At 44.3% G+C, this 27,419-nt stretch overlaps 1 protein-coding gene across 3 annotated transcripts in view; it reads right to left on the bottom strand.

Moving 5' to 3' along the window:
- LOC126095054 (acetylcholine receptor subunit beta-like 2) overlaps window positions 1-27,419 on the bottom strand; it is a 333,294-nt gene that overhangs the window by 100,383 nt on the left and 205,492 nt on the right. For 2 of the 3 annotated variants that reach the window (XM_049909737.1, XM_049909738.1), the window contains exons 7-9: window positions 25,674-25,977; window positions 13,931-14,089; window positions 1,797-1,927 (exon numbers count right to left, since the gene is read on the bottom strand). In XM_049909737.1, coding sequence (XP_049765694.1) covers window positions 1,797-1,927; window positions 13,931-14,089; window positions 25,674-25,977 — 594 coding nt within the window. Of the gene's footprint in view, window positions 1-1,796; window positions 1,946-13,930; window positions 14,090-25,673; window positions 25,978-27,419 lie in introns of all 3 variants that reach the window. The other variant, XM_049909736.1, reaches the window with a different exon arrangement.

Genomic DNA, 27,419 nt, shown 5'->3' with positions numbered 1-27,419 from the left:
AGGCTACGTAAGGCGTGTGAATAGCGTTAGATGCTGAGTGATCACTGTGAAAGACATGTGGATGCTGTGTACTCGTCAAAGACAGCGTTACCTGCACCTGACAGCGTTTCGATGGGGCCATATTGTGGATCTCCATTTTGCAAGACGATCAATTTGTACAATACCTTGATTTGTGGGATTTTAGGATGAGACACTGGCCCAATGTTAGTCTCCATGGGAATGTGAAGGAGAAATAGTGGTCGTCACATCTGACAACAAGAAGGGAGAATCACTATATTACATACAAGCACATCGCAACTTCTGCATATCTGCGCTTGTCATCCGACAACAAGTAACGGACTCCCTGCAACACTTTGTGTCCCTCTACGCCATTGGTCAGAGACTAGTAGCACCCGGACCAGGAAATAACTGTCCCATGCGTAAGCTGTCTTTAACGCCACAACACAGATAGTTGCGTTTGGATTTGTTCCATGACTGGGAAGCAGGAACTGCTGATGAATTGAGGTTCTGCACTACAAGGGATGACCACCGTTGGTGAATACGGTGGGGAACTGGAAAGAGGTCCAACTCTTTCAGTGAGAATCACAGGGGTGGCACTCGTGATGTAATGATGTGGGGAGCCATCGCGTATGACTTCAGGTCACGGCTGATAGTGGCTGAGGATAAACTGACAGTACAACCGTACATAACGGATATTCTACGTCCTCATGTGCGACCCCTCATGCGACAGTACTGAGGTGCCATTTTTCAACAAGCAATGCTCTTACATACATGGTACGTGTCTCTATGGATTGCCTACATGATGCTGACATACTCGTTTGGCCAGCAAGATCTCCACAACTGTCCCTGACAGAAGATAAATAGTATCAGCTCGTAGTTCAGCTATGCCCTAGTGACAATACCCAATGTGTCAAAGGACCAGTTACAACAGGTGCGGACTAGATCGACCCAGCAGAGAATACAACGGTTTTGTCACACCTTTATCAGTTGAATCAGCTAATGAATCCAGGCCGCGGGGAGCTCAAACAAGTTCTGTGTAGTATTGTCTCGTTATCGTAATCAGTGAAATAACATAAACACCCCTTCAACCTATGAATTATCACTCCGTTTCCTCCTCCATTAATTCATGCTTCACTTCTCTTGTCAGTCAGTGTAAATTGAAATAGAAGTGGACAACGAGGTAACCAACAACTTACAGTAATGGTATGTAAAGGAGTGCTTAATGTGCAGTGTGTGACTTGCTTTCCATGCTGCAGTGCGTGATCATTTAAAGCGGTTGAGAGAGAAAAGTGTTTACCCATCTGAAGTGCGCCTCCTGGCAGCCTCTGCTGCCACGGGGATCAGCGTCCGCGTTCTGCTCCTTATATAAGCGAGTAATCGATTCCACCTCAGTATCGCCGACCGCTGGTGGGATATTCTAGTCATTACTCCACAAAGGTATAGTATCTTTCGTCCTTCTTACGTTCATCATGGGTTGTTTTGTTGCCAAAGTACAATTTCTTAACCTCGCCTACAGCTTGTTCCTTAATTTCGATATTAAGATTGTTACTCTCATTTCTGCTAATCATCAACACTTCGATCTTTCTTTGGTTTAACCCTCAATCCTTACTCTCATTCAGTTCGACAGGTTCTGTAACTCTTCTTCAGTTTCGTAGAGGTTAGCAAAAACACCGAATGTTATTAGTAACAGATTAATAAATCTTATTGAAACAATACTTGACAGGAAACTAGTCTCATTCAGTCTGCATGCCTACCTCACCTGTAGTGGTGTGTGGCAAAGTCAGAGAGGCGGTTACCTGAGGAGTGCGGCTGGTTCTGGCGGCAGGAGTCGTCATGGTTGTTGAGGGCTGACTTGTAGGCAGTGGCAACGCTCTCGAAACCCGGGCTGCCCTTCACATCTGGAGGGTAGGGGTCGCTGATGCTGTCCCTGCACACGGAGCATTCGCTGCGCGCACAGTTAAGGGCACCACTCTACAGGCCGCTCTACTGCCGCTACTGCAGCTGTTATTGTGCCGCTGCTACTGCTGCTACTCCTGCTACTGCTGCTGTTACTGCGCCGCTGCTGCTACCACTACTGCTGCTGCTACTGCTGCTACTACTACTGCTGTCACTGCTCCGCTCTCAATATCACTACTGCTGCTGCTGCTGCTGCTGCTACTACTGCTGTTACTGCGCTGCTGCTGCTACCACTACTGCTGCTGCTACTGCTGCTACTACTGCTGTCACTGCTCCACTCCCAATATCACTACTGCTGCTGCTGCTGCTGCTGCTGCTGCTACTACTGCTGTTACTGCGCTGCTGCTGCTACCACTACTGCTGCTGCTACTGCTGCTACTACTGCTGTCACTGCTCTGCTCCCAATATCACTACTGCTGCTGCTGTTACTACTGTTGTCACTGCACTGCTGCTGCTACCACTGTTGCTGTTGCTACTGCCACCACTGCTTCTACTACTGCTGTTACTGCTGCTGCCACTGCTGTTACTGCTGCTGCCACTGCTGTTACTGCTGCTGCCACTGCTTTTACTGCTGCTGCCGCTGCTGTTACTGCTGCTGCTAATGCTACTCCTGCCACAACCACTGTTAGTGCTGCTGCTACTGCTGCCATTACAGCTGCCACTACAGGTGTTACTTCTACTGCTGCTGCTGTCGTCTTTGCCTGATCAATGTCACTGATTCTCTGCCTCTCCCCAATCCTCCACCCACAGCTACATTAATCCATAGTAATATTAGAAACATGACTGTAACTCTGCAACGTTTTCATGAGTAAACCGCTAAATTTTGATGAAATATGATATGGAGAGACATTGAACACTGAGGAAGCGCTTAGGCTACTTTAGAAAATAGTAAAAAAATATATTGATCCTTAACAGGATGAAGCAGAGAACTGAACATCTTAATCACTCAGGTGACTTGGAGGGTTTATAGATTATTCTGCAACACTGCAAATCAAGTGTTGACTCGTATGTGTGGTTTCTGAAATTTAATAAAGAACCAGCACATCATCTGGCGAAGCTGTACAGTTTTTACTGCGAATTGCTGTGGAGGTACAATGAAAAAGTCCGACGTTAATCCACTGTGTTGAAAATCCTAAAGAAATAATTATATTTATTTAACGATATTCCTCGCAAACAAAAGTCTGATCTAGAGAGTTCGAGGTCTGAAATTTACTCTAACGCAACGAACCTTGGAGCAGTCTCACATCCACCTGAATTTGTGCAGAACATCATGCAACTGTAAGACCTAGAGACACATCATAACAGTCACAAGCCTGTCGCGTTTTAGACGCTGAGTGTCCCATGTATTGTTGGCCGAAGTGGCCGTGCAGTTAAAGGCGCTGCAGTCTGGAACCGCAAGACCGCTACGGTCGCAGGTTCGAATTCTGCCTCGGGCATGGATGTTTGTGTTGTCCTTAGGTTAGTTAGGTTTAACTAGTTCTAAGTTCTACGGGACTAATGACCTCAGAAGTTGAGTCCCATAGTGCTCAGAGCCATTTGAACCATTTTTTTGTCCCATGTATTTATAGCTTCCGCGGTGCCTGAAGATCCACAATGATGGCGCCATTTAAGTGTCATGCATCAAAGACAGAAATGTCACGCTATTTTATTTTAAATTATTGCAATTCAAACCAAAAACTGCTTTTGAAATGACCATAAATAAAACTAAAGGGCATACAGCCAAAGCGGCCTATGTGCATTTAGAAAAACTGTTTATTTCTTATGGACAATTTTATGTAGCGTGCTCCACGAAATCTTTACATCCTCGCAAAAGAAGGTAAGGTCAAAAATGTTCATTATAGAACTGCCTTAAGGCAATGCAATAACTAATTGATAAGAAAGAAATTTTTTTGTCGTTTTTAATATTTTTGAACTAAGATTCGAAGTACGGCGTATAATACAAATAAATTCATTATACACTTACATACACTTGCTACACACTAGTTGTGACAGAAAGAACGCCCCTATTAAACTGTTCACGATTTCCAAATGCAGACGTGTTACTGAGACCTCAGAGTTTCATGCTGCATATACCACTCACTTCTTAAAGACCACATCACTCAAATGAGCACTTTCTTTATCGGAGCACTCATGTAGACGAACTATGAAGCTGCTACACCAAGTGTTTTCCATTACAGCAATAAGAACACCGAACGCTTCTCTACGGATGTTAGCTTCCTGCACCTGGAGGTTTTCAGGGCGAGTTTCGAACACTCTGGACTTAACATACACCCAGAGGAAGAAGTCGGGAGCCGTGAGATCGGGTGGAGATGCTGGCCAAGACGCGTCACCAAATCGGGAGACGAGACGTCCAGGAAACGGTTCACACAAATGAAATGGCTCCAAGCACTATGGGACCTAACATCTGAGGTCGTCAGTCCCCTAGACTTACAACTACTTAAACCTAACTAACCTAAGGACATCACACATATCCATGCCCGAGGCAGGATTCGAACCTGCGACCGTAGCAGCAGCGCAGTTCCCGACTGAAGCGCCTAGAACCGCTCGGTCACAACAGCCAGCCGGTTCGCACAGTTCGTCCATTGACAGTAGAGCGGTGTGTGTAGTTGCACCGTCCTGTTGGTACCACTTGATTGGACAGGGATAGTGTGGTGTCACCGCCAGACACCACACTTGCTAGGTGGTAGCTTAAATCGGCCGCGGTCCATTAGCACATGTCGGACCCGCGTGTCGCCACTGTCAGTACTTGCAGACCTAGCGCCACCACATGGCGGGTCTAGAAAGACGGACTAGCACTCGCCCCAGTTGTACGACGTCTTTGCTAGCGACTACACTGACGAAGCATCGCTCATTAGCCGAGCAGATAGTTAGAATAGCCTTCAGCTAAGTCCATGGCTACGACCTAGCAAGGCACCATTAGCCTTACATAGCAATTGATAATTATCGTCCAAAGCCTGTCTCAACAAGAACGATGTATACCACAAGGATAATAAAGTTAAGTAAACAGACATTACGTTCTTTTCTTATTAGCATTCATTGAGCGTCCTGTTTCAGACTTCACGATATTCTGGGTGAGCTTATAGCGTGCCTATTCGGCCCCCTCAAAATAACACTGTGTCGGCCCCTCTGTCGACACATCAGATAGTTTAACCTGAAGGAAGCTCGTTGGGTAGCGACTACTGACTTCGTTTCAGTGTAAAGCTCTGCCAGACAGATACGGTATTGCACACTCCACTTCTCCACTGTAACTGCATTTCCCACTCCCTTGCAGTGCTGCTAGCCTGTCACCGACTACCTGGGCAGGCACCTGCAGTCGCAATAGACAACTGAAAAGGGGCGCTCGTTCTGACTCACCCTGTACATTTATTCATACATACATGCATACGTATGTATACCGCTACTATCCAGATATTTATAAGTTACTTGTGTACATAGTCACCATCACTCACCTTGAAGACATAGCACCATAGCGGTCGCGCGGTTCCAGACTGTAGCGCCTAGAACCGCTCGACCACACCGGCCGGCAGCAACTAGTACCGTAGTAATTTAAGTACAGCGTGGAATAAAGTCCTGGAACACTTTCAGTTATTTATTACACAAGAACTTAACATTGTACAGGTGTCATACATGTTGCATTTTGAACAGAAACTCTGAAAGTTTTTTTTTATAAACATTCGATATGCGAACCATGAGTGACCCGGCAGACGACAATGCGGTAATCGAGTTCTTGCCATACCCATCCCAGCATGGCATCATCGACTGTGGCAGTCGCTTCCTGTATTCTCTCCCGGAGCTCTGCTACATCACGTGGTAGAGGCAGTACATACACCAGATCTTTAATGCATCCCCACAGAAAAAAGTCACATGGAGTGAGGTCTGATGTTTCAGGGGGCCATTTCACGAAACAGCTGTCCCCTTTTGTACCATAGCTGATCCATCGATGTGGCAGCTCCGTGTTCAGGTACGCACGAACTTTACGATGAACATGGGGTGGAGACCCCTCCTGCTGAAAGATTAACGGAGAGTCCGATTGCATTTGAGGCATCAGCCGTTGTTGCAATATGTCCAAGCAGGAATATACAGAGACAGTGCTCCCGGCGAAGAAGAATGGCCCGTAGAATTTTCGACGTGACAAGCCACCCACTGGCTCGCTACTAACTGTCAGTAGCGAGCCAGTTGGCGTGTTGGACCTTCCATTGAGCTACGGACCTCCTTGAAGATGTCTCCCGCAGTCGGAGACGAAACGTTGGGAATCGACACAGAATTCATCAACCGACCACGGCATAACAGCCCGGATAATTATAATGGACATGATATTTCCGGCCGTGAAAGTCTACATTTTAGTAACACATGAAAAAACCTTTCATGGTTTCTCTCCAAAATGACATATGTATGATACCTGTACAATGTTGGGTTCTTGTACAATAAATAATTGGAAGTGTTCCCGGACTTTATGTACACCCTGTATTTTGACACTAATTACAAAAGAACACCACATCTCATTTTCACATGTCTGACAGATAATTCGATGGGCGCGACGCCAGTTTGATGGAAAAGTTTCCGTGCAGATGCACAACCAACTTACGAACTCCTACGGGAATGAGAAATCTGTAAGTTCATGGAGAGTGCGAGCTGGGAGTTGGGAATTTCAGTGTGACAGAAGGCATGTCCGGACGGCCGAGGCGGCTAAGGCAACTGTTCTAGAGAAGTGGAGCATCCGGGTTCACGCCCCGGTCTGGTAGAAAATATTTCCAACTCTCACAGTTCCATTGCCGCAATGCTTTGTGAGGCTGGAAGTAATCACTTCCTTCCTGTCTCTTTCTCTCCCCGTTTCCTTTCCATTCCTTCGCCCCATTATTCATGTAGGTTCTATAAGAGGGAGAGGTTTGTGAAAGATCTGCAGTGTCATACAGGCGTAGGCAAGATGAAACAATATCCTCACTTTTACTCGATCTGCTGTGGCCATACACGCATATAAACGATAATGAGACGGAATTCAGCAGACATCGTAAACAGCGAGTCTACGAAGATGGTATTCTAGCAGTGCGACAAGCCAAATTTGAGTTTAATGAAAGAAAAACAGGATTTAACAAGATGTAAAGGATGGAGCCACACATGTCCCGACTATACGCAGCCGTATCATAAATTTAGATATCTGGGAACATGCCTCACAGGTGCAGATATTCAATTAAACGGGATAATACAAGGGAGGACAGAAAGATATCCACAATACCAACACTCTCCAAACGTTTCTTTATGATTATGAAACACAGACGGAAAGAAAGAAACTTCATTTATGAAAGGTGGGTCCTCAGATTACACTGAATAACATTTTTCATTTGCCCTCTGCATAAAAATAAGTGATTATGACTAATTTTCGTATGCTGAATTCAGATTTGACGGCAGTTTTTCTCCATCACATATTTTTTTCATCTCGAAATCATTTTTTTTCCTCCGTTACGAAAAATACTTCAATTTAATTCAAGTAAATTTCAATTCATTTGCAATTCCTAAGCAACAGACGATATGTAAATAGCTCCATAACTCCAGTGTGACTTGTTACGTACGTACGAAATATATAGTGAAAAGCAAAAGGCATCATCTTACTGCTGTAGTTAAGAAGGCGTAGAAGTTGTACCTTGGCTGCAGGGATGGGGACCAAGGTAAGTTTTTTGTTCTTCATCTTTGTTTTGATACATGTGCAAGTATTTCCTGTAAGTGGTTGCAGGGTTCGACAGCATGAATGTCATTTACAGCACCAATGGTGTGGCGCGGTCAGAAGGATCAGGCCGCTGACGCACTTTGGTCAAGCTAAAATAGCAAAGGTTATTCAGCAAAACCCATACATGCTATTGAATATCCAGATTTTCCCTCAGCCATGCGGCCAGTTCCTCATGACGTTTCTCCACCTCCTAAGCCACCAAGTGATTGGACCATTGATGAAAAATGTGAAGAGATTGTATCCAACGGCAGTGAAAGCTCCGGCTCCGGAGTATTTTGCGCTGAATCAACATCACTTCATCGCATTTCGCAAGGAGAAATTAACGACCTCTGTAGGGATTTTATCTGTCACAGGTACAGCCTCAATTATTGCTTCGCGTTTTCAAGGATGGAATTTGCTCGCTCAGGCAGTTAAAGTGACTGCAGGTAGGAGACACCAGAGTGAGTTTGAAGCCTTTTTCTCTACCACCAACGAGTCTGCGTACTGAAGTGACATCAGTGGTTTGTCTGGAGTACTGCGTCATGTTCACGACCTGAGGAATGGAAATTCCTTATTGATTCTTCTAAATCAAGTTCATAGGCAGTCCTCTTTGAAAATGGTAATAAATATGCCTCGGTTCCAGTCGGATACTCGGTTAACAAGAAAGAGACTTATGAGACAATGCTCTGTTACTTGCACTATGACATGTATAACTGGAAACTGTGTACAGATCTGAAAGTAACAGGACTATTGACTGGCATGCAACAAGGGTACAGGAAGTACTGCTGCTTTCAGTACGAGTGAGACAGTTGCTAAGAGAAAGAACATTACGAATGTAAGCAGTGGCCTAAGCTAAATGCTTATTTACCGGGAAAATTATTGTGTCTTAGGAGCCTTTACTAGACTCTGAATAAGTATATCTCCCAGCTCTGAATATTAAAAGCTAGTTAATGGCGATATGAGTATGGGTAGAAGTGTTGAGCAGAGAAGGGGAAGCTTTTGCGCACCAGGAATACAAAATTTCCCAATTTCATCGGTGTAGAGATTAAAGAGATAGTATTTATTGGCCCTTAAATACGAGAACTTAAGCAAGATACTTATTTCACCATCTCTTTAAGTGGGACAGAAAAAGATCCATGGTATGCTTTGAGCTCAGTGTGTAAGATTTTGGAAATCACAAATCTGATGACCGTAAAGAGAAGGTAAACGGCATGGTGTTTCCAACGTATTAAGTTTCACGTGCCACCAGAGTTACATTTTCTTGATTACCTTCTTGATTTTTTCCCTCAGACGTTGGGGGATATATCTCATGAACATGTAAAACGTTTGCACCCGGGTATTTTAGCACCGGAAAACGGTTTGTTGGGCTGTGGAACTGCAGCATATTGGCAGAATTTTGTTGGACCTTAAAGACACTGCAGAACTTGAATTTAAAAAAAAGGACCAAAAAGTCTTTCTAAAATTATCCTGGGTGAAACATTTATCTTTGTCCAAAAAATGTCCAAATGTCTGTGAAATCTTATGGGACTTAACTGCTAAGGTCATCAGTCCCTAAGCTTACACACTACTTAACCTAAAGTATCCTAAGGACAAACACACACACCCATGCCCGAGGGAGGACTCGAACCTCCACTGGGACCAGCCCCACAGTCCATGACTGCAGCGCCTGAGACCGCTCGGCTAATCCCGCGCGGCCATTTATCTTTCTACGGTTTCAAAATTACGCATTTTTAACTCCTACTTTTGGGAATTTTTATTTTCAAGTCCCTATTCCCCGTAAACACAACAAGTGAAAACCATAATTTTATCCAGAGGGCAGACAGAAAGTTAAAAGGTGTCGTAAAGTGTTTTTAACATCGCGATTACAAGTGGGCCGGACGTCGTAGAGGAGGGGAAAGCATTCTTGGCAGTAAGGTTGGGCAAACTGGAAAAGGATGCACAGCAAAACTGATAATTTAGGAAATTTAAGAAAGGAGGGTCAAGACTTACTGAGTCAAGCACTTTTTGAGGCCATCTCTTGGTGTTGATGACGATGGTGATGATGCCCAGTCAACACATATCTAGTACATAAACTGTTTCGTTAGTCTTTAGAAACTCATCATTTAAAATTGTGTAGCTTCTATTAGTCATACAGGTAATGAATTCTGTGGCTGCATAAAAGCAGTAGAGCCAAAAAACGTCTGATCTGAATTTCAATCGTGATCCAGCTGACTGGAGGAGGAGAAGGAGGAGGTGGAGAAGGAGGACATCGATGTTTAATGTCCCGTCGACATCGAGGTCATTACAGACGGAGCACGGGCTCGGATTATGGATGGATGGAGAAGGAAGTCGGCCGTGCCCTTTCAAAGGAACATATCCGGCATTTGGCTGGAGGGATTTTAAAAAAATAATGGAAAACCTAAATCAGGATGACCGGACGCGAGTTTGCACCATCGTCCTCCCGAATGCAACTCTAGTGTACTAGCCACTGCGCCACCTTACTCCGTTTCATAGATACCTCCAAGCTTAGTCTGAAAGCTGCATTATTTCACAACGGCAGTCATCGTTCTTTTGTTGTTGTTGGTCATGCAGTTCACACGAATCAACATGACAGTCCACCTTGACTACAGCAAACTTGTCGAGTGCTAGTGGAAAATATGTGGTGGTCTAATATTCATCACTGTACTATTACGAATGCAACTGAAGTGCACTAAATATTGCTGCTTTTTGTGAATTTGGGACTGTAAGCGCAGGAAATCACATTACAGTTAAGAACACTGACCTGCAAGAAAACTTAACTGTAGCGAGAAAAACCTCGTTTCCGACCGAAAGAAACGTTCCTCTTTTGTCCCTTTGTATAAATCTTGGTTTGATAAAAAATTTTGTTGAAAGCATAAACCTAGAAGGATATGCCTCTTAAGTAATTAAGAGACAGTCCGCCCGGTTAGCCGTGCGGTCTAACGCACTGCTTTCCAAGCGGGAAAGCGTGCCGGTCCCGGGCACGAATCCGCCGGTGGATTAGTGCCGAGTGTGCCGGCCAGTCTGTGGATGGTTTTTAAGGCGGTTTTCCACCTGCCTCGGAGATTGCGGGCTAGTTCCCCTTATTACGCCTCAGTTACGGTATGTCGGCGATTGCTGCGCAAACACTCGTACACCATAATTACCCTACCACGCAAACATTGGGGTTACACTCGACTGGTGCGAGACGTACCCGTGGGGATCCACTGGGGCCGAACCCCACAATAACCCTGGGTTCGGTGTGGGGCGGCGGTGGGGTGAGTGGACTACTGTAGCTTGTTGTGGGGTTATGTACCACTGCGGGCTACGGCGGGGACGAAGCCTCTGCGTAGTTTCTAGGTCCCCAGATCAATTGAATTGGGAGACACAACTTTGTACATTATGTGATGCAACAGCTGGAGAAGGTGATTGATCAGAAATTCGGCAATTGTAAAGGTCCCGCGTTTGGCGGAATTTTGGAGTGGAAAGAAATTGATGCGTGAAAAACTTTACAAGGAGACATTCGTGGATTCTTAGGAAACAAAAGAGATGAAAAGACAGTACTTCGGAAATATACGATCAATACAGAAGCATGCCACTTAAAAACTATTTTCTCCACCCACATTTTGAGTGTTTCCCTCCTAGTTGTTAACTCGGCAGTGATAAATTCAGAGAAATATGCCATCAGGCTATTTCTGTACTGGAACAACGATATCAGGGCCATTGTAATAAAGTGGTGCTTCTGGATTACTAATGGTCTGTGTGCAGGGATGTCCTGGAAAACGCTTATAACGGGCAACCCAAAAGACAACGGTCTCATAAAACCACCACTTGCTTTTGTTTATCTTCAGTCAACTACCAGGCATTCCTCTATCAATTTATAACTCTGAAGATGTAACTACCATAAAGAAAATTTCACATGGGCTTTCAATGCTTATGACTTATATCACTAAAATTTATCGATTTCTCTTAATACACTCCTGGAAATTGAAATAAGAACACCATGAATTCATTGTCCCAGGAAGGGGAAACTTTATTGACACATTCCTGGGGTCAGATACATCACATGATCACACTGACAGAACCACAGGCACATAGACACAGGCAACAGAGCATGCACAATGTCGGCACTAGTACAGTGTATATCCACCTTTCGCAGCAATGCAGGCTGCTATTCTCCCATGGAGACGATCGTAGAGATGCTGGATGTAGTCCTGTGGAACGGCTTGCCATGCCATTTCCACCTGGCGCCTCAGTTGGACCAGCGTTCGTGCTGGACGTGCAGACCGCGTGAGACGACGCTTCATCCAGTCCCAAACATGCTCAATGGGGGACAGATCCGGAGATCTTGCTGGCCAGGGTAGTTGACTTACACCTTCTAGAGCACGTTGGGTGGCACGGGATACATGCGGACGTGCATTGTCCTGTTGGAACAGCAAGTTCCCTTGCCGGTCTAGGAATGGTAGAACGATGGGTTCGATGACGGTTTGGATGTACCGTGCACTATTCAGTGTCCCCTCGGCGATCACCAGTGGTGTACGGCCAGTGTAGGAGATCGCTTACCACAACATGATGCCGGGTATTGGCCCTGTGTGCCTCGGTCGTATGCAGTCCTGATTGTGGCGCTCACCTGCACGGCACCAAACACGCATACGACCATCATTGGCACCAAGGCAGAAGCGACTCTCATCGCTGAAGACGACACGTCTCCATTCGTCCCTCCATTCACGCCTGTCGCGACACCACTGCAGGCGGGCTGCACGATGTTGGGGCGTGAGCGGAAGACGGCCTAACGGTGTGCGGGACCGTAGCCCAGCTTCATGGAGACGGTTGCGAATGGTCCTCGCCGATACCCCAGGAGCAACAGTGTCCCTAATTTGCTGGGAAGTGGCGGTGCGGTCCCCTACGGCACTGCGTAGGATCCTACGGTCTTGGCGTGCATCCGTGCGTCGCTGCGGTCCGGTCCCAGGTCGACGGGCACGTGCGCTTTCCGCCGACCACTGGCGACAAAATCGATGTACTGTGGAGACCTCACGCCCCACGTGTTGAGCAATTCGGCGGTACGTCCACCCGGCCTCCCGCATGCCCAGTATACGCCCTCGCTCAAAGTCCGTCAACTGCACATACGGTTCACGTCCACGCTGTCGCGGCATGCTACCAGTGTTAAAGACTGCGATGGAGCTCCGTATGCCACGGCAAACTGGCTGACACTGACGGCGGCGGTGCACAAATGCTGCGCAGCTAGCGCCATTCGACGGCCAACACCGCGGTTCCTGGTGTGTCCGCTGTGCCGTGCATGTGATCATTGCTTGTACAGCCCTTTCGCAAGTATGGTGGGTCTGACACACCGGTGTCAATGTGTTCTTTTTTCCATTTCCAGGAGTGTACTTTAACTTAAAGTACAGGGTGAGCACAAAGTCTTTCCCTGATTATAACAATTTATTGCAGGATAACCGTTTGACATAATAATTTATATTTGATACCGTTACATAGGTTAGTGTTACTAGTTTTTTTTAAGATCGCTTACGTTAGTAAACCCCGACCAACCCCGACCTTTACTCCCTTGGTAGCTCGGATAATATCGAGGCGGTATTCCAGTTCCCGCCAGGTGTTTCGCAACATGTGTTCTGTCACAGTACTCACAGCAGCTTGTATCCTAGCCTTCAGTTCGTCGACGTCAGTAACTGGTGTGACTAAGACTCTGTCCTTGATATAGCCCCAGAAAAATAAGTCAATGGGCGTAATGTCTGGAGAGAGGAGTAATTTCCAGATTGGAAGGAACGGTCCAACACCCTAGCCACCCCACTCTCCAGAAATTACGCCCCTTGACTTTTTTTTCTGGGGCTATATCAAGGACAGAGTCTTTGTCACACCAGTTGCTGACGTCGACGATTTGAAGGCTAGGATAAAAACTGTCGTGGGTACTGTAACAGAACACATATTGCGAAACACCTAGCGGGAAATGGAATACCGCTTCGACATTCTCCGAGATACCAAGGGAGCACACGTTGAGTTTTACTAACGTAAGTGGTCTTAAAAAAAAACTAGTAACACTAATCTATGTAACGGTATCAAATGTAACTTATTATGTCAAACGGTTATTCTGTTATAAATTTTTATAATCAGGGCAAGGCTTTTGCTCACCCTGTACGTCTACTTACTGTATGTGACAGAAACTAGAGCTAAAAAGTCGTTTTTTCTTTCAATCCAAAGCTACTAACGACTGATTCATGAAGGAAACGTTAAAAGGCACTCGTTCAGCTAGCCACACGTTATGTGTCCCTCTCTGGAACCTACCTGAAATCCATGTCGTTCGTGTAGCCGTTGTCGATGAAGTTGTTGTCATCGATGCAGTCCCTGGAGGAGTAGGGCGGCCGCCGCATCATCAGCAGTCGCGGCATGAAGTGCAGGAAGACGCGCTTCACCCACGGTGACATGCGGTGCGTCGACGGCGACCTGGACACAACGCGACGAAACGTCAGCGTGCGTAACGCGGGCAGCGTGCCGCGCCCTGCACTTACACTGAGGTGAAAATAGTCACGGGATGCCTCCTAGTTTCGAGCCGGAAATCGTTTTGTCCGGCGTAATGCAGCAGCCACTCGACGTGGCATGGATTCAACAATTCGCTTGAAGTCCCCTGCAGAAATATTGAGCCATGTTGCCTCTACAGGCGACCATAATTGCAAAAGTGTAACTGGTGCAGTATTTTGTACACTAACTGACCTCTCAGTTATATCCCACAAATGTTCCACGAGATTCATGTCGGGTGATACGAGTGGCCAAGTCATTCGCTCGAATTGCCCATAATTTTCTTCAAACCAATCGCGACCAATTGTGTCCCAGTGGTATCGTTGTTTGGGAGCATGAAGTCCAAGAATGCAAATGGTCTCTGATAGCCGACATAACCATTTCCAGTCTATTATTGGTTCAGATGGGCCAGAGGACCCAATCGTTTCCATCTAAACACAGCCCACACCATAATCAAGCCATCATGAGCTTGCACAGTGCCTTGAGAATTTTGACCCATGGATTCGTGTGGTCTGCAGCACACTTGAACTCTACGATCAGCTCTTACCAAATGAAGTCGAGACTCGTCTGATACAGACTACGGTTTTCCAATCGTCTAAGCTCGAACAGCTACGGTCATGAGCCCAGGAGTAGCGCCACAGGCGATTTTGTTCTGGTAGCAAAGGCACTCGTGTCTGTCTTCTGCTGCCATAGCCCATTAACGCCATATTTGCCGCAGTGCGATAATATATGCGTTTGTCGTACGTCCCACACTGATTTCTGAGGTTATTTCAGGCAGTGTTGCTTGTCTGTTATCACTGACAACTTCTAGGCAAACGCCGCTGCTCTCGGTCGTCAAGTGAAGGCTGTCAGTCGCTGCGTTGCCCGTGGTGAGAGGCAGTGCCTGAAATTCGGTATTCTCGGCACACTCTTGACACTGTGAATCTCGGAATATTGAATTCCCTAACGATTACCGTAATGAAATGTCCCACGCGTCTAGCTCCAACTAGCATGCCGCGTTCAAAGTCGGTTAATTCTCGTTGTGCGGCCACAATCACCTGAGTATAAATGACAGCTCCACCAACGCGCTGCCCCTTTATACCTTGTATACGCGAAACTACCGCCATCTGTATATGTGCATATCGCTATCCCATGACTTATCTCACCTCAGTGTAATTAGATATGTCGGATGCGCCGAGAGAAATCAGTAGATTACTTGAATGTTATTGTATCCTTATTCCTATTTACAGAAATGGGTAAATACCGAAATGTATTATAGATGTTTTAAGATCTACTGTGGCACTGAAACAGCACTAAGAGCCTACAGCGCACATGTTACAGTTTGATGTTCTGCGGAATGGAAGGACTGTAAAAAAATTCTTCAAACTTCTAAAACCAAGAGGGAATTACGCAATATGATTTTTGATGCATTTGAAACTTTGTCTGTTCCAGAATTGGAATGTGAATGTCTAGGTTACCTTAAATCACTTGGTGAATTGTTAATAATTTTACATTTATGAAACTAGAAATAGAAGCAATTTTCGTTGAGAAAGGCGTAGCGAGACGCTATATAGGAAAAGTATGCTATATAAATGTAAAACAATCTTCAAAGCATTGCAAGTAATATATAACACATTAAGTATGCTTGTAAAAGAAATGAAGCCATGCTAGTATTTAAGATGTCTATGCCGCTGGGAAATGCATCAATAATTCACCTTTACACACGATATAGGTCTGAAATTTTGTTCAAGTCAATCTATGATGTATTTTACTATGTCCTAAGCCTTCTCTGTTCTCGTCGTTTCACATAGTCGGATACTCAAAAACTGTTTAACTGAGCTCAATGAAGAGTAACTATAAATGTGTGGTTGAAATTATGTATATGAAGTAATATGAGCGAAATGGTGTCATATATATATATATGTGTGTGTGTGTGTGTGTGTGTGTGTGTGTGTGTGTGTGTGTGTGTGTGTGTGTGTGTGTGTGTCTGTGTGTCGAAATTTCCATAACTTTTGTACACAGTTAAGATAAAAATTAGTTCCCATTTTACATTATAATCATTATTTAAACTTCTACAGAGCTGATTCGTCCGTATCATTGCACTAAATGAACAAAATATCAATGAATATAGCAGTAATTATTATTATTACTATTATTACAGTTAAATAAGTACATGGAAGCTCCTATGCAGGTATTTCTGATTTTTAAATGGGACCTTTTCTCAGGTATTAACAACTGAAATGCACAGTTAGCTTTGCTACTAACAAACAGTAATATTAATAGTCATGTTATACAATAACTTATTACTTTTTGATAGACTACAAATTAACATTGAAGGATCGATACAGTATCAGCTATAACAGCACAAAATAAATAACTATATGTGCTCTAGATATAGCTACTTTTGTCGTAGAGGAAGATTTGGAATTGATTTGCTAAGTAAAACGAATCTCATTACAAAAAAATCCATACTTATGATTCTGATGGATGTTATATTCTGCTGCACCTGGAACACTGAAATCACGATAGCCAGTCGAGATCGGAGATTCAAGTTGTTAGTAAAAGATACTATAAAAATTTGGAACATTGTAGGGTATGCCTTGACGAGCAAACTGAACATAAAAATCAATATTCAAAACCATCATGCACTGACTATACACGTCATCTGAAGCCATTTTTCTTACTGGAGCTCAGATTCTTAAATTTTCACTAAACAGAGAAAACAGCTGTGCCTACTGTGCGCTACGCTAATATTTAGTGACACTGCAGTGCTGTTGAACTACAAAGTACACTTAACTACAGGAAAGTTTTTCAACTGCATTGCACATCAAACTATGGTTCCAACACGTTGGGCACCCAACACAGTACAGAAATGTGTTCCGCCACAGGCTACCTGAAAACTACGACAGCGTGCTGCCTCACAACACTAGGCCTATGCTGTATGAACTCACAAGGCGGGAAACTCGTTACGTCAGTATAAGAAGATGCTGGACAACCCTGAGCTTCTCACCCATCGCTAGTACGTATATCAGGATAAAATTCAGGTAACGATTAATAAAAACGGCAAAACTTCTTGCTCATGGATTTCATACACACAGTGCTGCATCAGGAGTAGAGACCGACCTAGAAATCCATATTAAAGCATCATGCTCAGATTTGTGTCGACATAGAGGAAGGCAGCTAATCACACAAACCGTGGAGTATCCAGGTATGTAAGGATTTTCCTTCCAAATGGAAGAGACACCCCAGACCATCCAGCACATAATACAAGAGTGTACCATACTCTCATATAAAGAGAGTGCAAAGTACATTCTGTCACTGAGCAGGGTTACTAATGACTGTACTGAGAAATTTGCAGCCATTTTCCTCAGTTGCCGATAATAACTTCAATTATGTTTTTTCTTAAAGAGAAAAATTTTCCGATTTTTGCAACTGAAATTTAATGTTAAGTACCAGACAAGTTTCACCTATTCATGTCAGGCATCTCCAGGGTTTATAATACACATAAAATTGTTTAATTACACATATTTTGATGTGATATTTGTAGTGATTCTTTCTTGTTTGGATCTAGCTATTTCCATTAACAATTTTGTGTTTGTATTTTTCACTTAGATTGATTTTGTGTCCTGTTCAGGCTGCCATTTTTTGTCCCACATGTGTATAGTATGGGTTTCAATCAATAAACATATCCTTCCAATTAATCTTAAACGTAGGAAACTGCACATGATTGCAGTGCAAGCATGGAAACTGACTGCGAAATTCTGGGGCAATGGAGTGAGGTGTTGGGGTGGGTCTGGAGGAAGGGTAGGTGGTGTGACACTGTCTGTTTGTTAATGTGTGTGACACAACAGTGCTTTTTCATGAAACTATCTTGTCATGTATAGGATGGACAAAATACAACTGGCCCACAAAATATTTCATGCACATTAAAATAGGCAAGCCAGTTTACGTTATCTGAGCCCGAAGCAGATGACGTTAAGTTGGGTTACCTATCTCATAATGCAGGAAATATTTTCTGGGCCAGTTTTTTCCCATACTGCATGTAAGACTTTTGCACTAGTTTTCATTAGTATCACTGTTTTACACACATACCGTAATGGATGCTACATGTTCTAACAAACACGTAAATAAAGATACGTCAGAAAATGTGCTGTATTACCCGCCCAGAGAGCCGAGCAAATTAAACCACCACGTCTGAAATGCAAGGAGGCGAACCTGTCCCTGGTCGAATCAATTTCGAGGATTAAAGACGAGGAATGGTGCATTGGCCGACATGGATGCAGTTTTTAGGTGGTTTGCTTCATCCAACTAGGTAAATACTAGATGTGCATCTTCACGTTTTCGCGGCGTACAGACTGTTCCATAAAATTTCGGGCGTGTAGCCGATCAAATTGAGCTTCTTCTTCTAACATTTCGGCTGAATACCGTCCAGCCATCTTCAGATTGAACCGAGGTGACTAACGCTCCATCAGTGGTTCGGTTCTCAAGTTTAAAAGGATGGAGCAAGTGCTGGAGCGTCAGTGACCTCGGCTCATTCTGAAGATGGCTGGACGGTATTCAGCCGAAATATTAGAAGAAGAAGCTCGATTTATTCGGCTGCACGCCCGAAGTTTTATGAAACACGTAAATACTAGGCTGGTAGCCACGTCCCGCCTTAGTTAAACGTTATGAAAACATTTACAAGGACGTTCTTACACCTGGATATAAATTTACTCTAGACCCAGACGGAGTACACAGATTCTGTCCCAAGAGGAGTGGTGGCATCTGGGTGCCAACTACCACCAATATGGCGTCAGCAAGAGTAGCAATGAAGACTCTGTAGATGAAACTGTAAAAGGCAACAGAAAAGGAAGAAGAAGAAAGGAAAGATGCTGTATTCTATAATGAATTATAATTAGCATAAGAGAAGTGAAAACGTAGAGGGAATGGAAGGAACTAATGAAGTGGAAGCCAAAGAAAAAATAGAAAAACCGCTTCTGGCCGTGCTCGGGCAATTTTTCGCACCGTTCTTCCATTAAAAGCCTCACGTGGTATACAAGCGTCTTCAGCAAGGGACCGTTACTTTGGAATACGTCAACGAATTTGTAGATTATAAGATGAGACTGTGCAGGAAAGTGGAACACCTTGCTCACTTCTGCAACACAGAAGTTCGTCCCAGATCTTTCTTTGTAGTCGTTATATGGAAGACCCATAGCCAGAATTTGTCTTAAATTTGTTGCTCCAGAGACTCTTTACCGTGTAGTTATCGCTAGTATTTTAAAGTACCACGTATAATAATTCTCGTAATTTCATAAATGTACCATGCCTCATGTTATCTGACTAATGTGCCATTTATATCTTAATTCTCATTCCTCAAATGTCTCTTAGTTGTTATAGCATTTATATACCTTTAAGTCTACCATTTATTAGTATAAAATAGAAACAGAAAACATTCATAGTTGCAATTTTGTTTGAGAACCATATTGCTTCAATAGGCATTATCTTATTGGACGTAGTACACCCTAAATTAATCCGATGTGTGATTGGATTCATATATATAGAGGATAAGTCTGTATAGATTTCATCGTAGTGACAACACATGGTCAGACGGCAATGGGAACTATTATTCTGCAGTTTAACCATACAGACGGCACTAATGTCAGATCTTTATCTGCAGTTCAAAGTTGCGTTTACTGCGAAATTGCGTCCTTCTCCATTCATCTGCGTTCGTCCATTATTATCTTACAATTCGTTGAAATTAAGTGTTGTAAGTTTGTTAACTTTTTACTCGACATTATTCTACGCTGTTACTGGTTGATTGAGCAACGAGGATTGGACGTGTGTGAGTGATGATGATGATGATGAAGTCCCCTACTCCTCGACAGAGCGTAGAGGACGATGCGGGAGACCTGCACCGCTGTACTAGGCAAGGTCCTAGCGGAGGTGGTTTGCCATTGCCTTCCTCCGACTGTAGTGGGAATGAATGATGACGATGAAGACGACACAACAATACCCAGTCATCTCGAGGGATGTGAAAATCCCTGACGCCGCCGGGAATCGAACCTGGAACCCCGTGCTCAGGAAGCGAGAACGCTACCGCGAGTACAGAGACACATTTAAAATTACTCCTACACACCTCCACATACAGGAAATGCCACAGGACTGTTCTAAGCAAATTATTATTATTGTATTGAACACTTTTGCATATTTAGTTGTTATTATTGTTCAGATGAAATGCGTATGTGGGCTGTTAAAAGTGAGTGTGACGGCAGGTAATATACGGAGGAAGGGGAAGGGGTTGGGGTAGCGGTGGAAACGAGTGAAGAACAATGGCCCACCGGCCCCTCCGCCACAGAATAGGACACTGGATACGTGCGTGATACGAAACGAAGAATGTGATGACAACCATTTTCACTGGTGGCTATTTTAATTACGATAGTGACGAGTTTAATTGCTAGGAAATGTTCGTTTACTATTACCGCCTGCTGAAATGTGTCTCTCAGTGACCGCGACAACGTCGGTACTTCAGCCAGGTTCTGCGCAAGCGATGACGTCTGAAGGAAACCAAGGTCCAGGATCAGGAATAGCGCGCCAGACGGAAGCGTGGAGCCTTGTCAGTACAGGGTGGCTCCCTCTTCTCTTCAGATACTTGATCCCTACATTGTGCTGCGTCTGGGCGGCAAAATGTGTCCGGATTCAACGAAGAATTACTGTTGCAGCAGATCAGCATCTTGGGTACGGTCTTTAATACGGCTCGTACCATAAAGGAATGTATGTATTGTGTATTCATAATCCCGTTAATCTCATAGAAACCGTTTCGAAATAGAAATAAAATATGTATTGATATGCTAGTCCATTTGTCAGATTAAGATGATTCAGTTCCGGTCTAGCGGTTCTGGCGCTGCAGTCCGGAACCGCGGGACTGCTAAGGTCGCAGGTTCGAATCCTGCCTCGGGCATGGGTGTGTGTGATGTCCTTAGGTTAGTTAGGTTTAAGTAGTTCTAAGTTCTAGGGGACTTATGACCTAAGATGTTGAGTCCCATAGTGCTCAGAGCCATTTGAACCATTTTTTTTTTTTATTCAGTTCCGTCACGATATTCCGTTCAACTACGAATTATTTTAAGAAAAAATGAGCAGCGATAAGCCAGCGATCGATTTGAACCTTAAATATATATATATATATATATATATATATATATATATATATATGTATGTATTATCACCACCTCTCTGTTCTCTAGCGTAATTTTCAAATATCTCTTACTCATCATTCCCTGCTACTTTATTTACGAAATTTACGGCAATGAATCTAATAAGAGAATAGCTGCACATGTGATTAATATTTTCATTAGTTTCATAATCATATTGTTAATGGGCGTTCTTTGATCAACTACACCAGAGTCTGCCATCTCATGATGCCGTTATTCATATGTGATTACAGTCAGTGGTCTCCTCATTCCAGCTCTCATTATGTCATTCTGCGTGGTTTTCCCCACTTGTTCCCTTTTGTGTAAGTACTTCCTGGTTGTAGCACTGCTATCCATATTCTCTCAGTACCAGTAAGAACACTTGTTCAACTACTTTTAACTTCCACCCTTCCTCTATAGGTCCACGTGGTTTCAGTTTTGTTACTCATGCAAGAAAAATTTCTGAAGAATGATGTTACGGTTGCACACTCAAAGCCAAAGGTATTACGTGGATAGCATCCGTAAGCTACGGTCAAAGCCCTAACATAGCCTTAAAGGATCACTGCTAGAATTATTGGAATGACGTATCAAGTTTCAGACTCCATTGTCAAATTATAGAGTGCTTATAGAGCAAATTCATTACCCTCTACAGGGTGTTTCACGATGTGTTGGCGATTTCAGATTTGAATAACGCGCGCTAAAAGCGAGATACAGCGACGGCGGTAAGCCAGCGATCGGATTAAACGTTAATACGTATGTGTTATCACTACCTATTCCGTTTCTAGTGCAGTTTTCAAAGTGCGGAGAGTCAAGCTTCGTCCCGTATACAGGTCAGTAGTAATCATGGCTTACTGGTCGAAGCAACGCCACGGGTTCACGTTAGAGCGCTATTTTCGCTACGGCGAAATTGTCGTGCGAGTGAAACATGCATTTCGTAAAAGTTTCAAGATTTAGCAGTGATACCCAATTCCTGCTCGAGGAGCAATGAACTGGCTAAGAAGCTTCCGTGAAGCTGTCAGTGCATCGAATCTAAAGTCAATCGGCCCTTGGAAAACCGTTCAAACCCCCGAGAACATGGAATGTGCGTACAGCAGTTTACAGGTAAGCCCTCGTCTTTCGTAACGAATACGTTACAGAAACTTTGCAACAATACGGTGCGACATGCGACACATCCAACAAGACCTTGCTAGTTCTCTGTGAAGCATTTGGTAAGAGCATAATTTCCAAACTCGCTTATGTCGAATGATTGTCTTGCTCACTTCATTTAACTTTCATTTTACCTATGTGGTTATTAGGAGGGGAGAAGTAGCAACAGATAAAACATGGAATTCATGACGAAATTTCCAGAATTTCTTCAGCAGTTACGAAATATGGGTGAAACGCCTCGAGTATTGTGTAGTCGCGTATGGTCGTCATTTGCTTCATGTAGTATTTCATAAGTAAACTTGGATAAATGTTGTACCTTGTGTAAAAGCGTTCTCGCTTCCCACGCCCGGGTTCCCGGGTTCGATTCCCGGCGGGGTCAGGGATATTCTCTGCCTCGTGATGGCTGGGTGTTGTGTGCTGTCCTTAGGTTAGTTAGGTTTAAGTAGTTCTAAGTTCTAGGGCACTGATGACCATAGATGTTAAGTCCCATAGTGCTCAGAGCCATTTGGACCATTTGAACCTTGTGTAAAATGTTCAACATTGCTTCGCTTTTAGTCTATGTGTTATTCAAATTTGAAATCGTCAAAATATTGTGAAACACCTTGTAGATACGAGGGTTGCCCAGAAAGTAATGCACCGCATTTTTTTTTTTCCTCAGCCGAAAACAGTGCTACGAATGCGAAACATTACGTATGTATTATTTGAAGTCTCCCGAGTGAGCGCGCCAAGTTTCCGTCACTTCCGACAGAGAGCGTAGCTGCAGGACAGTTCCAAAATGGCGTCTGTAGGTGATGTACGTTACAAGCAACGTGCCGCCATTTAATTTCTCACTGCAGAGGAAGAAACTGTGGTGAATCTTCACAAACGCTTGTGCAAAGTCTATGGAGCACCTGCTGTCGACAGAAGTACAGCTAGTCGCTGGGCACGGAGGGTGAGGTCATCAGAGGGCGGTTCGGCGGAGCTCCACGATTTGCAGCGGTCGGGGGACCATCCACGGCTGTCGCACCTAACAGTCTGACATAACCTCCTCCCATTTGTTGGGACCAATCAAGGATGCCATTCGTGCAAGACATTTTGAGGGCGATGAAGAGGTTGAATATAAGTTCAATATAGAATTCAGTTCCACCAGGACAAGCATTGGTACCGACATGGCAGGCATATCCCCTCTTGTTTCGCGCTGGAGGAAGGTCATAGGACGGGATGGAGATTGCACAGAAGAATAGGATGTGTAGATAAAACATCCTTTCGTATGTGTAATTGTCATTATGTTCAATAACGAATTCTTAAAGAAAAAATTGCAGGGCATTAATTCCTCATGTTCTTCAACTACAGCTCTTTTACTCGGTTGGAAGATTCATAATCTTAGGTCGGAAGTAAAGCAGAAACGCCGATAAATGAAGTGAACATTTTTTAAGAGGAACACCAACTTCCATTAGAATATTAGCTTGTTAAGAACAACTGAAACACACACAACCAATTCTCTTTATTTTTATTACGTTTAAAATTCCCGTTTTGTTTATTATAAAACCATACAGTAGATCAGCAAATTTGGATGTAATCATGTTACTGCAATACGAGTTGAATATACACAACTGGCCGTTAAAATTGCTACACCGCGAAGATGACTTGCTACAGACGCGAATTTTAACCGACAGGAAGAAGACGCTGTGATATGCAAATGATTAGCTTTTCAGAGCATTCACGCAAGGTTGGCGCCGGTGGAGACACCTAAAACATGCTGACATGAGGAAAGTTTCCAACCGATTTCTCATACACAAACAGCAGTTGACCGGCGTTGCCTGGTGAAACGTTGTTGTGATGGTTCGTGTAAGGAGGAAAAATGCGTACCATCACGTTTCCGACCTTGATAAAGGTCGGATTGTAGCCTATCACGATGGCGGTTTATCGTATCGCGACACTGCTACTCGCGTTGATCGAGATCCAATCACTGTTAGCGGAATATGGAATCAGTGGGTTCAGGAGGGCAATACGGAACACCGTGCTTGATCCCAACGGCCTCCTATCACTAGCAGTCGAGATGACAGGCATCTTATCCGCATGGCTGTAACGGATCGTGCAGCAACGTCTCGACCCCTGAGTCAACAGATGGGGACGTTTGCAAGAGAACGACCATCTGCACGAACAGTTCGACGACGTTTGCAGCAGCATGGACTATCAGCTCGGAGACCACGGCTGCGGTTACCCTTGACGCTGCATCACAGACAGGAGCGCTTGGGATGATGTACTCAACGACGAACCTGGGTGCACGAATGGCAAAACGTCATTTTTTCGGATGAATCCAGGTTCTGTTTACAGCATCACGGTGGTTGCATCCGTGTTTGGCGACATCGTGGTGAATGAACATTGGAAGCTTGTATTTCTCATCGCCGTACTGGCGTACACCCGGCTTGATGGTATGGGGTGCCATTGGTTACACGTCTCGGTCACCTCTTGTTCGCATTGACGGCACTTTGAACAGTGGATATTACATTTCAGATGTGTTACGACCCGTGGCTCTACCCTTCATTCGATCCCTGCGAAACCCTACATGTTGCAGGTCCTGTACGGACCTTTCTGGATACAGAAAATGTTCGGCTGCTGCCCTGGCCGCACATTCTCCAGATCTCTCACCAACTGAAAACGTCTGGTCAACGGTGGCCGAGCAACTGGCTCGTCACAATACGCCAGTCACTACTCTTGATGAACTGTGGTATCGTGTCGAAGCTGTGTGGGCAGCAGCACCTGTACACGCCATCCAAGCTCTGTTTGACTCAATGCCCTGGCGAATCAAGGCCATTATTACGGCCAGAGGTGCTTATCCTAGGTACTGATTTCTCAGGATCTATGCACCCAAATTGCGTTAAAATGTAATCACATGTCAGTTCCAGTATAATATATTTGTCCAATGAATACCCGTTTATGATCTGCATTTCTTCTTGGTGTAGCAATTTTCATGGCCAGTAGTGTATAATCAGTTCACTATTGCAAGAAGTGTTATTTTCTATTTATCATTAAAACTGTGGTCTCATTAGTCACTTCGAAAAAGAAAATATTCCACTATATTAACGTACTCTATGAACTGAATGATGTATGCTTATGAATGAGATTTTAATTAACTTTTTTATATCTAGTTGCCGGAGATGCTGGAAGCTACGCTTACTACAGAACGAGTACGTCTGTCTGCTTGGACACATCGAGTGGCTGCCCCTGCGCGACGCTACCTGAAGTGCACGTTGAGGACGAAGACGGTGACGGAGATGGAGAGCGTGACGAGTATCATGGTGAAGAGCAAGTACTTCCCCAGCAGCGGCACCGCCAGCGACGTGGGCGGGATGATCTCGGCCAGCAGCAGGAAGAACACGGTCAGCGACAGCAGGATCGAGATGCACAGCGTCACCTTCTCGCCCGAGTCGGACGGCAGGTAGAAGACGAGCACCGTCAGGAAGGTGATGCCGACGCACGGGATGATCAGGTTCACCGTGTAGAACAGCGTCTTGCGGCGCATCGTGATGTTGAACGTGATATCTGCGGCACAGGTACAGCGTAAACGACAACCACTGTGCAGGAAGTGCTGTATAGTGCAGAAGCCAACGTTTTATTGGCTGAACGTTTAGAAGATGCAACAAATCTGCTGAAGGTGCTGCGTACGGTACACTTGGCCGTTCTCTTTTGCATTATACTTAAGGCTATAGCGAAATGGGGGAGAGAATATCAAAGATATCAAAGATAACTGGCAAGACGCAATCAGTACCTTCACTGCGCGATAACAACGGTGAAGTCACTCATGACAGTTGTAACACCTCCGTTTTTATCCCGACCTGATCGAATAGCAGCCCAATATATATTATTAACATGACCGTGAACCTAATAGGGCTGGTAACCGGAATTGACTGCTACGGAAGTTGTTACTTTCCAGTTTGTCCTGTTCAATACTATAATACTGAATGTCTGGTAATAAGGAACACCAACACAGTTCACTAATTATGAACTTATATTCTTCTCAAAACAACAAAAAAGGAGATAGCCACTGCCTTCGTCATACATATCTAATTACGGCTAACCTCAGCACAGGCTTTCTTCATTTTCCATTATCGTCACACGCTAATCCATCACTGCATCCAACACTGCAATCCAAGGTTAGGCCGGCGCGGTAGACGCGAAACCAAATATCGGCACTAGTAACGTCACTGATCACTTTCGTAATGATACTTCTTCACTTTCCCGGTATTAATCTATTACATAGGGGTCTAACAACGCCGATGGCGACACCCTTCTCCGTTAAAGCTCTGTATTTCAACAATGGCCTTCACACACATATACCCGCCAACCACAACTGGCGCATCTCGACACTCGCTCTCTCAACACGTCACAATCGATTGTTTGTCCTATCGACCTGTGCCAAGTGCAAAGTTATACTAAGGGCCTATGGACCCCTTACACAGTGCCACTAAAGCAGAGTTATTAAACACGGTTTTTCCGAAACTCCTTCACCAAAGAAGACGAAGTAAATATTCCTGAATTCCAATCAAGAACAACTGCCAAGATGAGAAACATAGATATCCTCGGTGTAACAAAGCAGCTTAAATCACTTAATAAAGGCAAGGCCTGCGGTGCAGATTGTATACCAGTCAGGTTCCTCTGAGAGTACGCTGATAAAATAGCTCCATATTTAGCAATTATATACAACCACTCGCTCACAGAAAGATCCGTACCTAAAGACTGGAAAATTGCTCAGGTCACACAAATACCCAATAAGGGAAGTAGGAGTAATCCGCTGAATTACAGGCCTATATCACTAACGTCGATTTGCAGTAGGGTTTTAGAACATATACTGTATTCAAAGATTATGAAGTACCTCGGAGAAAACGATTTATTGACATATAGTCAGCACGGATTCAGAAAATATCGTTCTTGTGAAACACAACTAGCTGTTTATACTCATGAAGTAATAAGTGCTATCGAAGGGG

Source organism: Schistocerca cancellata, chromosome 8 (assembly GCF_023864275.1).
Source record: "Schistocerca cancellata isolate TAMUIC-IGC-003103 chromosome 8, iqSchCanc2.1, whole genome shotgun sequence".
In the NCBI taxonomy this organism is placed as follows: Eukaryota; Metazoa; Arthropoda; class Insecta; order Orthoptera; family Acrididae; genus Schistocerca; species Schistocerca cancellata.
Note: the sequence above shows the minus strand (reverse complement) of the source record. Positions and strands in the feature narration are given on the sequence as shown.